This window comes from Kryptolebias marmoratus, linkage group LG6 (genome assembly GCF_001649575.2).
Source record: "Kryptolebias marmoratus isolate JLee-2015 linkage group LG6, ASM164957v2, whole genome shotgun sequence".
NCBI classification, from domain to species: Eukaryota; Metazoa; Chordata; class Actinopteri; order Cyprinodontiformes; family Rivulidae; genus Kryptolebias; species Kryptolebias marmoratus.
In genome coordinates, this window is record NC_051435.1 from 920,905 (window position 1) to 932,238 (window position 11,334).

The following is an 11,334-nucleotide window of genomic DNA, read 5'->3' on the forward strand; positions in this document are numbered from 1 at the left end:
AAAGGTTGGACAGAGAACATGTCCTGATCGGACCAGTCTATAAAGGTTGGACAGAGAACCGTGTCCTGATCGGACCAGTCTACAAAGGTTGGACAGAGAACCGTGTCCTGATCGGACCAGTCTACAAAGGTTGGACAGAGAACCGTGTCCTGATCTGACCACTCTATAAAGGTTGAACAGAGAACCGTGTCCTGATCGGACCAGTTGCAGCTGTAGAGGCTACCTGTCTGAGGTGCGGATAACTCCGCTCTGCTCAGAACCAGGAGAAGCTCCGACCCGTTCCTCTGTCAGGAGGTCACCTGGAGGGTTTCTGCTGATAACTCAGAGTTAAGTGTAACTTCAGAGACTCCAGGCTCCATGTTTGCTCTGAGGCTCAGATTGATTATCTGACATTAAAGAAGCAGGAAGACAATGAGAGTTGAACTCTGTCAGCACCAGAAACCACCAGGACTGAGATATCATTGTGAAGACGTGCTGATCATCGATCAGCTCAAATATTTATACAGTCTCCCAGAGAAGTTTGATTTCTACACTGTCTGTAAAGTCAGGTCAAACATTTAATGGGTTTACAGCTTCCAAAACCTTCTTCCAAAACCCAAACAACCAGATTAATATAAAACAGATATGAACACAGCTCCCAGGAGGACTCCGTCATTCCTGCCGTTCCTGCAGAGCATGAGGTCATCGAGACGCACCAAACTGTCTGTGAGCTCAGGAGAAGAAGAACACACACTCCTCCTGGAACTGGTTATTAACTGGTTATTAACTGGTTATTAACTGGTTTAATATCTGGTTTATCCTGGAAATACAAGAAATAACCCGTGGAAACCAGTCAGTGATCGGAGGAGGAAAATGAGGTTAGTTTAAATCTGTGGGTCAGGTGTCTGACGGGTTTTATTTCTATAGGCATTATGTCAGGTTTATACTGGATCTTCTGGAGGGGAAATAGAAAGAACTGAGGACTGGATCAGAACCTCTGATCAGAACTGTGGGTCCAACAATAATCAGATCCTGTCAGTCCTTCCAAAGCCTCCTCATCACCTACATCCTTCCTGTTGAAGTTTTCCTCTCCTGCAGACTTTGGATCAAACAGGAAAACACTCCTCCTGTTCTTTTCCTCTGTCTGGATCAGCAGAGGTTCTCCTTCAGGGGCAGGTGGTCTCAGATCTGTGGAGTTATTAGAACCTTCTGATTGTGAAACTTCTGACTGGAGAACGTTCCTGCTGCTGACCCAGAACCAGAATCAGAACCAGAACCAGGGAGGATTTTCCTTTACCTTCTTCTCTGACCACCACTCCTTCCTCTGCAGATTAAACTCTTACACACACACATGCAGCTGTGTGTGTGTTCATGTATTTGTACAGAAGGTCAGAGGTCGTGACGACAGCTTCAGGTTCAGAGGTTCAGCCGGGGTCCTGAGAGATTCTGCTGAGCTGCCCGTATCTGTGCCTGATAAGACTGCAGAAACAATGGACAGGTGTGTGTGTGTGTGTGTGTGTGTGTGTGTGTGTGTGTGTTCAGAGGAGGAAACAGTTTTTGTTTCTTACAACAGCCAAAGTTTCACCGCCGGACCAGAGAGAGTTTTATCTTTGACTCAGAGCAGGGGGCGGGGCTTACCTAAAACACAGATAGACAGATAGATAGATAGATAGATAGATAGATAGATAGATAGATAGATAGATAGATAGATAGATAGATAGATAGATAGATAGATAGATAGATGGTTGGATGAGTGGATGGTTGGATGAGTGGATGGTTGGATGAATGGATGGTTGGATGAATGGATGGTTGGATGAGTGGATGGTTGGATGAGTGGATGGTTGGTTGGATGAGTGGCTCCATGGATCCTGGGAAAAGTCAGTCGACCTATTGTGTTTGTGTGTGTGTTTGTTAGGAGCGCCTTTGTCCTCCAGCCGATCCCACACTGATAACGTCTGTCAGAACAGGAAGCAGCACAATGCCAGGCAGGTCCTGAGGAAAAGGCCGGATCAGAACCACACACTCTCTCTTAGACATAAACAGAACCGTGCATACGTAGAAACCTGCTGCACACATCCCCGCAGCAGCTTAATAACGGGAACATTTACTCCAACGGTAACGTCTCTCGGAGCAGGAAGTGGTTAAAACCTACAATAAGTTGTTAAAGACATGAGGTCCGTTCACACAGACCGGAGGAACCAGGAGGCTGCAGACCAAACAGGAAGGAAAGCTGGTCCATATCGCTGCCACGTCATTCAGGCTGGCTGGGATCTCCACCTTCAGCACCGTCAGGATTTCAGCAACATTTTCTCAGCTGATCTGGACCTGAATGTTCAGACGCTGCAGAGTAAAAAAACATCTTATTAGATGCTTCTCAGAAAAAGTCCAACAGAACCATTTGATTATGCCCACAAAGCAGGTCTTTCTGATTCCATCGGTTTGTAAGAGAAGGAGGAACATGAGGTCAACTGTGACCGGGAAACAGAACCTGCTCCAGAGCTGAGCGGGTTAAACCAGCTGTTACCATGGAGACAGAGACAGACAGCTGTTACCATGGAGACAGAGACAGGTAGCTGTTACCATGGAGACAGAGAAGTTAGTCTGACCTGGAAGTAGTAAAGTATTTACGACAGATGAAGAAAAACTTTGAATAAAGATTTTTAATCAGAACCACTGATTTTCTTCTCCAAGGAGGTAAAGTTTCCGGTCGTGTTGGTTTGTTTGTTTGTTTGATTGTTGGTTTGTTTGTTGGTTTGTTTGGTATTAAGTTGACTTAAAATCTAAAGAACAGATTTAGATGAATTTCTCATGTTGAGGCTGTCACAACAAACACAGGATTAGGTTTTGGTGGTGATCCGGATCCCGATCAGACCTTTTAGTTCTGACTCTTTGGGCTCGGTGGGGGTTTGCTGTCTGAAGCTCCTGCTGGCTTCTACTGACAACCAGAAGAAAAACTACATTTAAAGTTTTGTTTTTGTAGCAAAACAGCTGAGTGGAGATCCTAAACAGGTTTTATTCTTCTTCTCAGTTTTAGTTTGAGAACAGAAAACAACACAAAGCTCATTGTCTGACATTCCTTCTGTGTCTGAATCTTGTCCTTCGTCCTGAATGAAAACCTCTAAATGTTTTAATCCAGCAGCAGAGATTATCTGACGTTTGGGTGAAAGGCCTCTAACCAGGCTGAAAGAGAAGAGAAGAAAGGAGCAGAGCGTTGATCGGGGATGATCTCATGTTGGGTTTAAACTCAAACACAGATCAGCCTCCCGAGGGGAACAAAGAGTTAATCCAGCTTTTAGAGCCCACCGAAGAAACACAAAGTCCATCTGAATCACAAAACCAGCTGTTTTCTGCTCAGGTTCACCTCCAAACACCTCGTTTGGGACTAAGAAACAGACATGATGGACTCTTTATCACAGGTTAGAGCTCCAACAGGACCGGGTTTAGAGCTCCAACAGGACTGGGTTTAGAGCTCCAACAGGACCGGGTTTAGAGCTCCAACAGGACTGGGTTTAGAGCTCCAACAGGACTGGGTTTAGAGCTCCAACAGGACCGGGTTTAGAGGAAACAGGACAGATGGACAGATGGAACACAGGAAGACTGACTGACTGTTTCCTTTCAGGAAATCAGAAACACTTTTCATCCCATGAAGGATCAAACCGGATCAGAACTAACGAGATGATTTGAATCCCAAAGAGCTGGGAGGTTCTGACGTCTCAAAGAGGTGAGGAGTTGATTCCCAGGAGAACCGGCCCCCCGTGGGTCAGAACTATTGACTCCTCTTCATCCTTCTGTTCTCAGCCAGGTCCATTCAGCTGCTGTCAGAACCGATCCAGCAGAATCGGGCTGAGAAACGGTCTCATTAGCAGCGGTTCTGTCAGTCAGCTCGTTACAAACCAGAACAAAGATCCATTCAGAGGGTCCAGTTGGCCCCGCAGAGATCAGCGGGACCTCTGAGTGGTCCTCAGCTCTACAACCTTCACCCCTGACTGACAGGTTTTAGAACATTAAACAACTTATGTGGATCAGTCTGGATTTATGGGATATTATTGTTGATACTAAAAATAACTGGCTTTGTTCAAACTAGGAACTAAAACTAACTTTCTTTGTGATGATCAAATGTTTTATTTTAATTCGTAAAATATGAGTTTAGGTTTTTATTGATGTGAACAAAGAACTAAAACTGAATTCTGTTGGGGGTCGGGGTGTGTGTGTGTGTGTGTGTGTGCGTGTGTGTGTGAGAGAGAGAGAGAGAGATCTGTTACTGAGACACAAAGAAAGTTCTTCAAACAGGTTAACTGTGTTCCTGGATAGCTCCAGGCTGTAGAGATGTCTTCCAGATGGATGATTTACTGCTGACCAGCCCCTCACACACACACACACACACACACACACACACACACACACACACACAGAATCACCTGTTAAAATAAAACTCGGACCCTCTAACCTGGACCCTCTGGACCTTCTGGACCCTCTGGACCCTCTGGACCCTCTGGACCTTCTGGACCTTCTGGACCCTCTGGACCCTCTGGACCCTCTGGACCTTCTGGACCTTCTGGACCCTCTGGACCCTCTGGACCGTCTCACCCTGAGCCTCCAGGTCCGCTCAGACAGTCATCAGACATTAGAGGCTGTGGTCTGGATCAGGACTCCGTGGACTAAATCTGTCCACAAACCAGCTTCAGTGTCTGATTGGACACATTTTATCAACCGATGATCTGACGAGTCGTCAGAGGATTAAACCGAAAAACTCTGTTTTACTTTTTGGAGCAAACCTTAGAGACACTTTCAGTTTAATGAGCAGAATCTGTCAGAGGGCGGGGAGACGGCGGCGAACCCAGTACGCAGACTCATTACGTAAAAGAATGAAAACTAATTTATTAACTTAAAATAACAAACACAAGGCTGGCGTGGCAGCAAAACAAACACTAACAAAATCCAAAAGCAAGAAGCGAAGGCATAACGAGGAAGAACGAGAACGAGCAGGAAAGGCGGATCCAGTGAGGAGTGATGGAGAATGACCGGTTCTTAAAGACAGAGGATCATGAGGAAAATGGGCACAGGTGAGTGAGAATGATTACTAACAGGTGGAGATGGGCGTGGCAGACATGATAGGAAAAGTACTGGGGAGGTGGAAAGTGAAAGGGCATGAACGCAGAAACTAACAGATAACCAAAAACAAAACAAGAGTTACAAAAACACCAAAACCATGACAGAATCCAACCGAGGATGATGAAGAACCAGCATCTTCATCCACAGAAAAAGACGGATCCCTTTACATCAAAGACCAGATCTGAGAGATAACATTCATTAATGGTTTCAAAAAATACAGCAATATAAAGATTAAAACATTTGATTTGCAGCGATTTGTCTTTTTTCTGCTTGTTTCTGTTTTCTAAAATTGTTTTATAGCCTAAAATTTGTCTGTTTTCTGTTTTTCCCACTTTGGTTTCATCGTTGAAATAATCTGAGATAATCTGAGATAATCTGAGTTCATCTGATGATGGACGGAGCAGGAAGTCGGAGCAGGTGGAAGTGTTAGACAGGAAGTAGACTCATCCAATCAGAAACTTAAAAAGTGAAGTTTATTCAGTTAATCCTCTCAGCGTGTCTTCTCTCAGCAGCTCTCCTCCTCCTTCTCCTCCTCCTCCTCCTCCTCCTCCTCCTTCCCCAGGATTCAGGACAGATCCTGAAAAACTGAAGAGAAACTTGTTTTGTGTTTTATTTGACCTTAATTTTTTAGATCTTTGTCTTTTTTGTGTTTTGATGAAATCATTTTGTGTTTTTCTTCTTTAAAGGTGCTCCATCACTGAAACGTATTTAAAGAAAAACAACTTGAACCCAAACCTGCAGAGGAAACTGCAGCTCCTCGCTCCGTTTCCAAAGCTAACGGAGCAGATTGTTGGTGAAATAAAGATCTGATGGTTTGTCCCGTCTGTCAGCACTGTGGGCTCATCTGTAGAGGAGGTGCTTCTAATCCGGACCTCCTCCTCCTCCTCCTCCTGCACCAGCGGAGCGGCTCTGAGGATCTGAGGAGGCTGTAACCTGCAGTTTAATGTGGGTTACTCTACAAACATATATTATTACAGACCTGTTTGCACACGCTTTAATCTAAAGGTATTTATTGGACCCAGAAACGTTTATTTTTCTTACAGGACTGATGAGTGATGATCCCGTTCTCAGTTTTTATCTTTTAGAACTGGTTCAGGTTCAGCGGCTGCTTTTTCAACCAGTTCTGAGTCACAGGTGGAGGTTCTGGTTCTGGTTCTGGACAGTTCTGCTGTGTTTGGGATCATTGTCCTGTTTGTCGGACAGATGGCCTCACATCTGACTCCAGAATCAGCCCAAACCATCAGCCCTCCACCACCGTGCTGACAGCTCCTTTTCAAAGATCTTTCATTTTATTTCCAACCTGACTCCATATTTTATTGATCAAATCCTTGTTGAAATCAGAACCTGAACGTCTCCAAGAGGTCTTTATAGATTTGACTACAGCAGAAGTAAATGAGTTTCCATCTGTTCCAGCTTCAGCTCCGGTTTCAGCTCCAGTTTCAGGTGTTTCATGTGCAGGAAGTGAGTCTGATCTGGATTATCTGAGCTGTAAACACAAACACGACAGGACAAACAGAACCCAAGACGATAAAAACTTCATCCTCTTATCGTCTTTGACCAACATTCCCAGCATTCCTAGCGTCATGTTTCCAACCTGTGAGGACGTTGTCAGGAACCTGCAGATCGGTGTCTGAGAGGAAGAGCTGAGCAGATGTTGCTCCCATGGACCACTAACCTTAAAGAAAGGAGAAAAGATCGGATTTTTTTCTGAAAGCCAAGTTAAATAAACTGCAGAAAGAGGAGTGATGGAGCAGACAAACACGCCTGTGGGCGAATCGGACTGACAGAACAATGGGCCAAAGGTTCCCGGTGAGGAAGAGGCTGAGTGGTCGGGTCAGGTCGGCCATGTTATCATAACAGCAGCTAAAGCCGAGCTAACGTGGGAACCAAAACACAGAAACTCACCGTTTCACGCTCAGATCTGCTGCTGCAGGAAAAAACACTCAATTAAAATGGGAGAAAGTGTTTGTTCACTGATCAGAACCGGACAGAGTCACTGCAGAGCCCAGCTCTCATTAGGCTGCGTTATTTCAACAGACTAAATAATATGCCGTCCCAGGTCACACAGAAGAAGAATGACGGGTTCCTCCTGTAATTTGGATTCATTAATAAATAAAATAACCTCTCCACCGTTAAGGCCCGTGGCCTGAAACTCTGCGTCAGGATACTTTATTCTGTTTAAAGCTCCTGAAGCAGATCAGAGCAGTTTCACAGACTTTACTCCAGCTCTAAACATGAGAGGAAACTCTGAAAGGCAGGTCTGCACTCAGTGTAAACAAAGCCTTCAGCTGCACCAAACCACGGGGAGGTTTGAGTCACATGACCGACCTCCATCAGGCCGGCTGTTTCTGTAGGTAAACAACTCAACTTTAGCTGTTTCTGTAGGTAAACAACTCAACTTTGGCTGTTTCTGTAGGTAAACAACCAAACTTTAGCTGTTTCTGTAGGTAAACAACTCAACTTCGGCTGTTTCTATAGGTAAACAACTCAACTTCGGCTGTTTCTGTAGGTAAACAACTGAACTTTGGCTGTTTCTGTAGGTAAACAACCAAACATCAGCTGTTTCTGTAGGTAAACAACTCAACTTCGGCTGTTTCTGTAGGTAAACAACCAAACTTTAGCTGTTTCTGTAGGTAAACAACTCAACTTCGGTTGTTTCTACAGGTAAACAACTCAACTTTGGCTGTTTCTGTAGGTAAACAACCAAACATCAGCTGTTTCTGTAGGTAAACAACTCAACTTTAGCTGTTTCTGTAGGTAAACAACTCAACTTTGGCTGTTTCTGTAGGTAAACAACCAAACTTTAGCTGTTTCTGTAGGTAAACAACTCAACTTCGGCTGTTTCTATAGGTAAACAACTCAACTTCGGCTGTTTCTGTAGGTAAACAACTGAACTTTGGCTGTTTCTGTAGGTAAACAACCAAACATCAGCTGTTTCTGTAGGTAAACAACTCAACTTCGGCTGTTTCTGTAGGTAAACAACCAAACTTTAGCTGTTTCTTTAGGTAAACATCTCAACTTTAGCTGTTTTTGTTGGTAAATATCTGTTGGCAGCTGGTCACACATTAAAATGTGAAAAATTGTGTTTCTTACTTGATGTTTTTTTTAACTGTTCCTTATGACTGATTTTAGCTTTTAGCTACTGTTTTGCTCATTTTAGCTTTAGAACTTCTGCAGGTGTAAATGTTTCAGACTTTGTAATGTTTGTGACAAACGTGAAGCTGTTTTCCTGCAGCTGGAGGTCTTTAGCTGATGTTGAAAAGCTGTGGCTCGTTGACAGATTTTAATCCCTAAAAGAAATTCGGCTTCACGAACCCCGCCGATCCTTCAGCACCGCATCGATCCCTTCGGCTCGGACTGAACGTGGCCTTGAGAGGAAGAACCGATGGCAGCTTCAGCTGCTCTGGATGCTTCGCAGAGAGCGATGGAGGGCAGCTGATTTATTCACAGGAGGCAGACGGATTCATCATCAAGAGGCTGAAAAACTTTTCCTAACCCTGAACGTGTTTCGGTTCCTGAGCAGCTCAGCGTTTTTATTTTACCGGCTAAAGACAGAATCTGCTCGGTTTGAGACAGGACGTCAGCTTAGAGGCAGAATCATTCAAAACTCGTTATGAGTTTAGACCTCATCATCAGTCTCCTGCAGCTGTCTTCAGGTCTGTCCTCAGCTCTGTCCTCAGCTCTGTCTTCAGCTCTGTCCTGCAGCTGTGTCTTCAGGTCTGTTCTCAGCTCTGTCCTGCAGCTGTGTCTTCAGGTCTGTCCTTAGCTCTGTCCTGCAGCTCTGTCCTGCAAGTCTGTCCTCAGCTCTGTCCTGCAGCTCTTTCCTGCAGGTCTGTCCTGCAGCTCTGTCCTCAGCTCTGTCCTGCAGCTGTGTCCTGCAGGTCTGTCCTCAGGTGTCCTCCCAGCATGCATCAGGCCCTCTTCACTGAAAACGTCCTGATTTAAATGACCTCAGGTGTGTCCTCAGGTGTCCTCCTTCACTGACCTCAGGTGTGTCCTCAGGTGTCCTCCTTCACTGAAAATGTCCTGATTTAAATGTCCTCAGGTGTAGGAATGAAGCTGTGCTCAGAAACAGGTGCAGGAGGGAAACACGTCTCTTTGACTCCTGATGAAACATCCACAGGAACAAAAGGCCTCAGATGTTTCCCAGAACCTGAAGTTGAAGAAGTTTATTATTAAGTTATTGTCATAAAAACAGAAACCGTCTAATAAACCTGATAAAACCTGATGGAGTCATTAGAAAAACCCTCCGAGGCTCCTGATCATCCTTGGATCGGCTGTTCGGCTTCTGATGAGCTTCAACAGAATTCAGCATCTTGTGCTTCTCATCAGTCAGCGCTCTGCTGAGAGCTCAGATTGCATCTGTCTGCAGCAAAACGCTGAGTCATGGAAACTGAATATGTGATGCGAAGCATTTTTCTAATCCTGCGCGTCACCATTTCAGCTCCTGAGAGTGAGACCTGCTGCACCCAGAGCTGAAGTATTGGCAGCAGCGTGTGTTCATGACCAGGCATGAGCCGACGAGCTCAGAGTCCGTCTGAGAGGATTACTGCACAGGCAGGGTCAAAGGTCACAGGACATACAGGGCAGAGGAAGCACTTTAAGGATCCTTTAATCGAACAGAGAGGAGGAGTACATGATTACCCTCAGGTCTGAGAGGCAGAGCAGAGTCATCTCAGGGTGCTGCACAAAACTAAATCCAATTCAGATCAGTGATCAGGTGATAAAACACAGAAAACACACTTCAAATTCAGAAACGTCACGGATACAGAAACACAAGCAGAAACCATCTAAAGCCTCCCTGTCTGCAGATGTTGGAGCTCCAAATGATCAGAAATATGACAAATGTGAGAATCACAGCTTTCAGTTTGTATAACTGTATTCCTGGCCGTGCACATTATTTCACATCCGTCCAGACTGTCTCCTGGTCTGCAGCCGTCCTCATGTTCATGATTTAATCTGCTGGAGTCACTTTACAGATGAAGACAGGCAGATATGAATTAGATTTGAAATAATTATTATTCATTATTAGACTGGGACATATTTTCTGTCAGAGGCTCATGAGAAGGAAAATCAAGATGTTCCTGACAGATTTCTGAGCAATCCGAGAAAAAAATATCATGAACAAGTTTAACATTCACACGTCAGGACTGTGATCCTGTGTGACTGGAAACAGGAAACAGAACCTCACAAACACGAGACCAATAAAAGAAAAAAGAAAACTATCTGTGACGTGTAGATACTGATGAGGGTTTCAGTTTCAGACACTGATTTATTAAGAACTAATCATCATCCACAGTTAATGCAAAGACTGAGCTGAACCTGGATCACAAGCCAGCTGCAGAGCTTCAGCTGAACTTCATCGTGGTTGGAGTTGTCCTCATGACGATCTCTGAATCTAACTGTGGACGTCTGAAGTCTTCATCAGGACATGGAGACAGAACATGTTCCTGAGCTGCACATCAGACCTGTCTGATGGCTCCACATGATGTTCAAATCAACCCATGATTCCTGAGTTTTAATGATTCCGGTGTGACATCATGAAATATTTAACCCCGGTCCTCTCCAGGACGTCAGACGTGTTTCTGTCCTTTGGTTCTGTATCGTTCTGTAACACGATCAACCCACGAAGGCCCGATGACCGTCCTTCAGAGGCTACAGAGATCAGAACAATCTCCCTCAGGAAGGAAAACGATCGAGCTGATAATATGGAGTTCTGCACCACCATGAAACAGGATTTTCTGCCCCAAATCAAGTAGAGGCCGCCCCTCCTCTCCCTCTTTATTCCCTTTAATCTGATTTGAAGGTTTTAATTCAGAGTAAGGAAACTATTTGGCTTTGAGATTCTGCATGTAAACAAAGTGCTTCGGCTGCCTGCTCTAGTGGTGAGACGGGACTTTCCAAGCCCAAACCTCTCATTCTTTACGCCCCATCAACCGCCTCACCTCAGAGCCGAGCCAGAACCCCGGAGAACCGGTTCCTTGCAGCTGAAGGACGTCCTGAAACAGGGACCCAGCAGAGCTTCCAAACCTTTTGTTTCGCTGCAAACCAAATCAAGTCAGGCAGAAAGGCAACGCAAAGTTGGAAACAGCAGAAGAAGAAGCTGGTTGGTTGTTGATGGAGGTGTGACGGTGCTGATGGTGCTGAGCCATCATGGTTACTCCCATCTGTCTTACAGAAGGCCTTGGAGCAAATCATCCAGAACAAATGGAAGATGAATAAATAAAATCTTCATTTAGCAGA

General features: G+C 44.9%; 1 protein-coding gene across 1 annotated transcript in view; it reads left to right on the plus strand.

Annotated features, from left to right (window-relative positions):
- The window catches only part of LOC108229169 (interferon alpha/beta receptor 2-like), a 4,293-nt gene extending 3,976 nt beyond the window's left edge, over positions 1 to 317 (plus strand). Inside the window, exon 6 of the mRNA XM_037976152.1 lies at positions 258 to 317. Coding sequence (XP_037832080.1) covers positions 258 to 317 — 60 coding nt within the window. The remainder of the gene's footprint in view (positions 1 to 257) is intronic.
- The last annotated feature ends 11,017 nt before the right edge of the window (positions 318 to 11,334 follow it).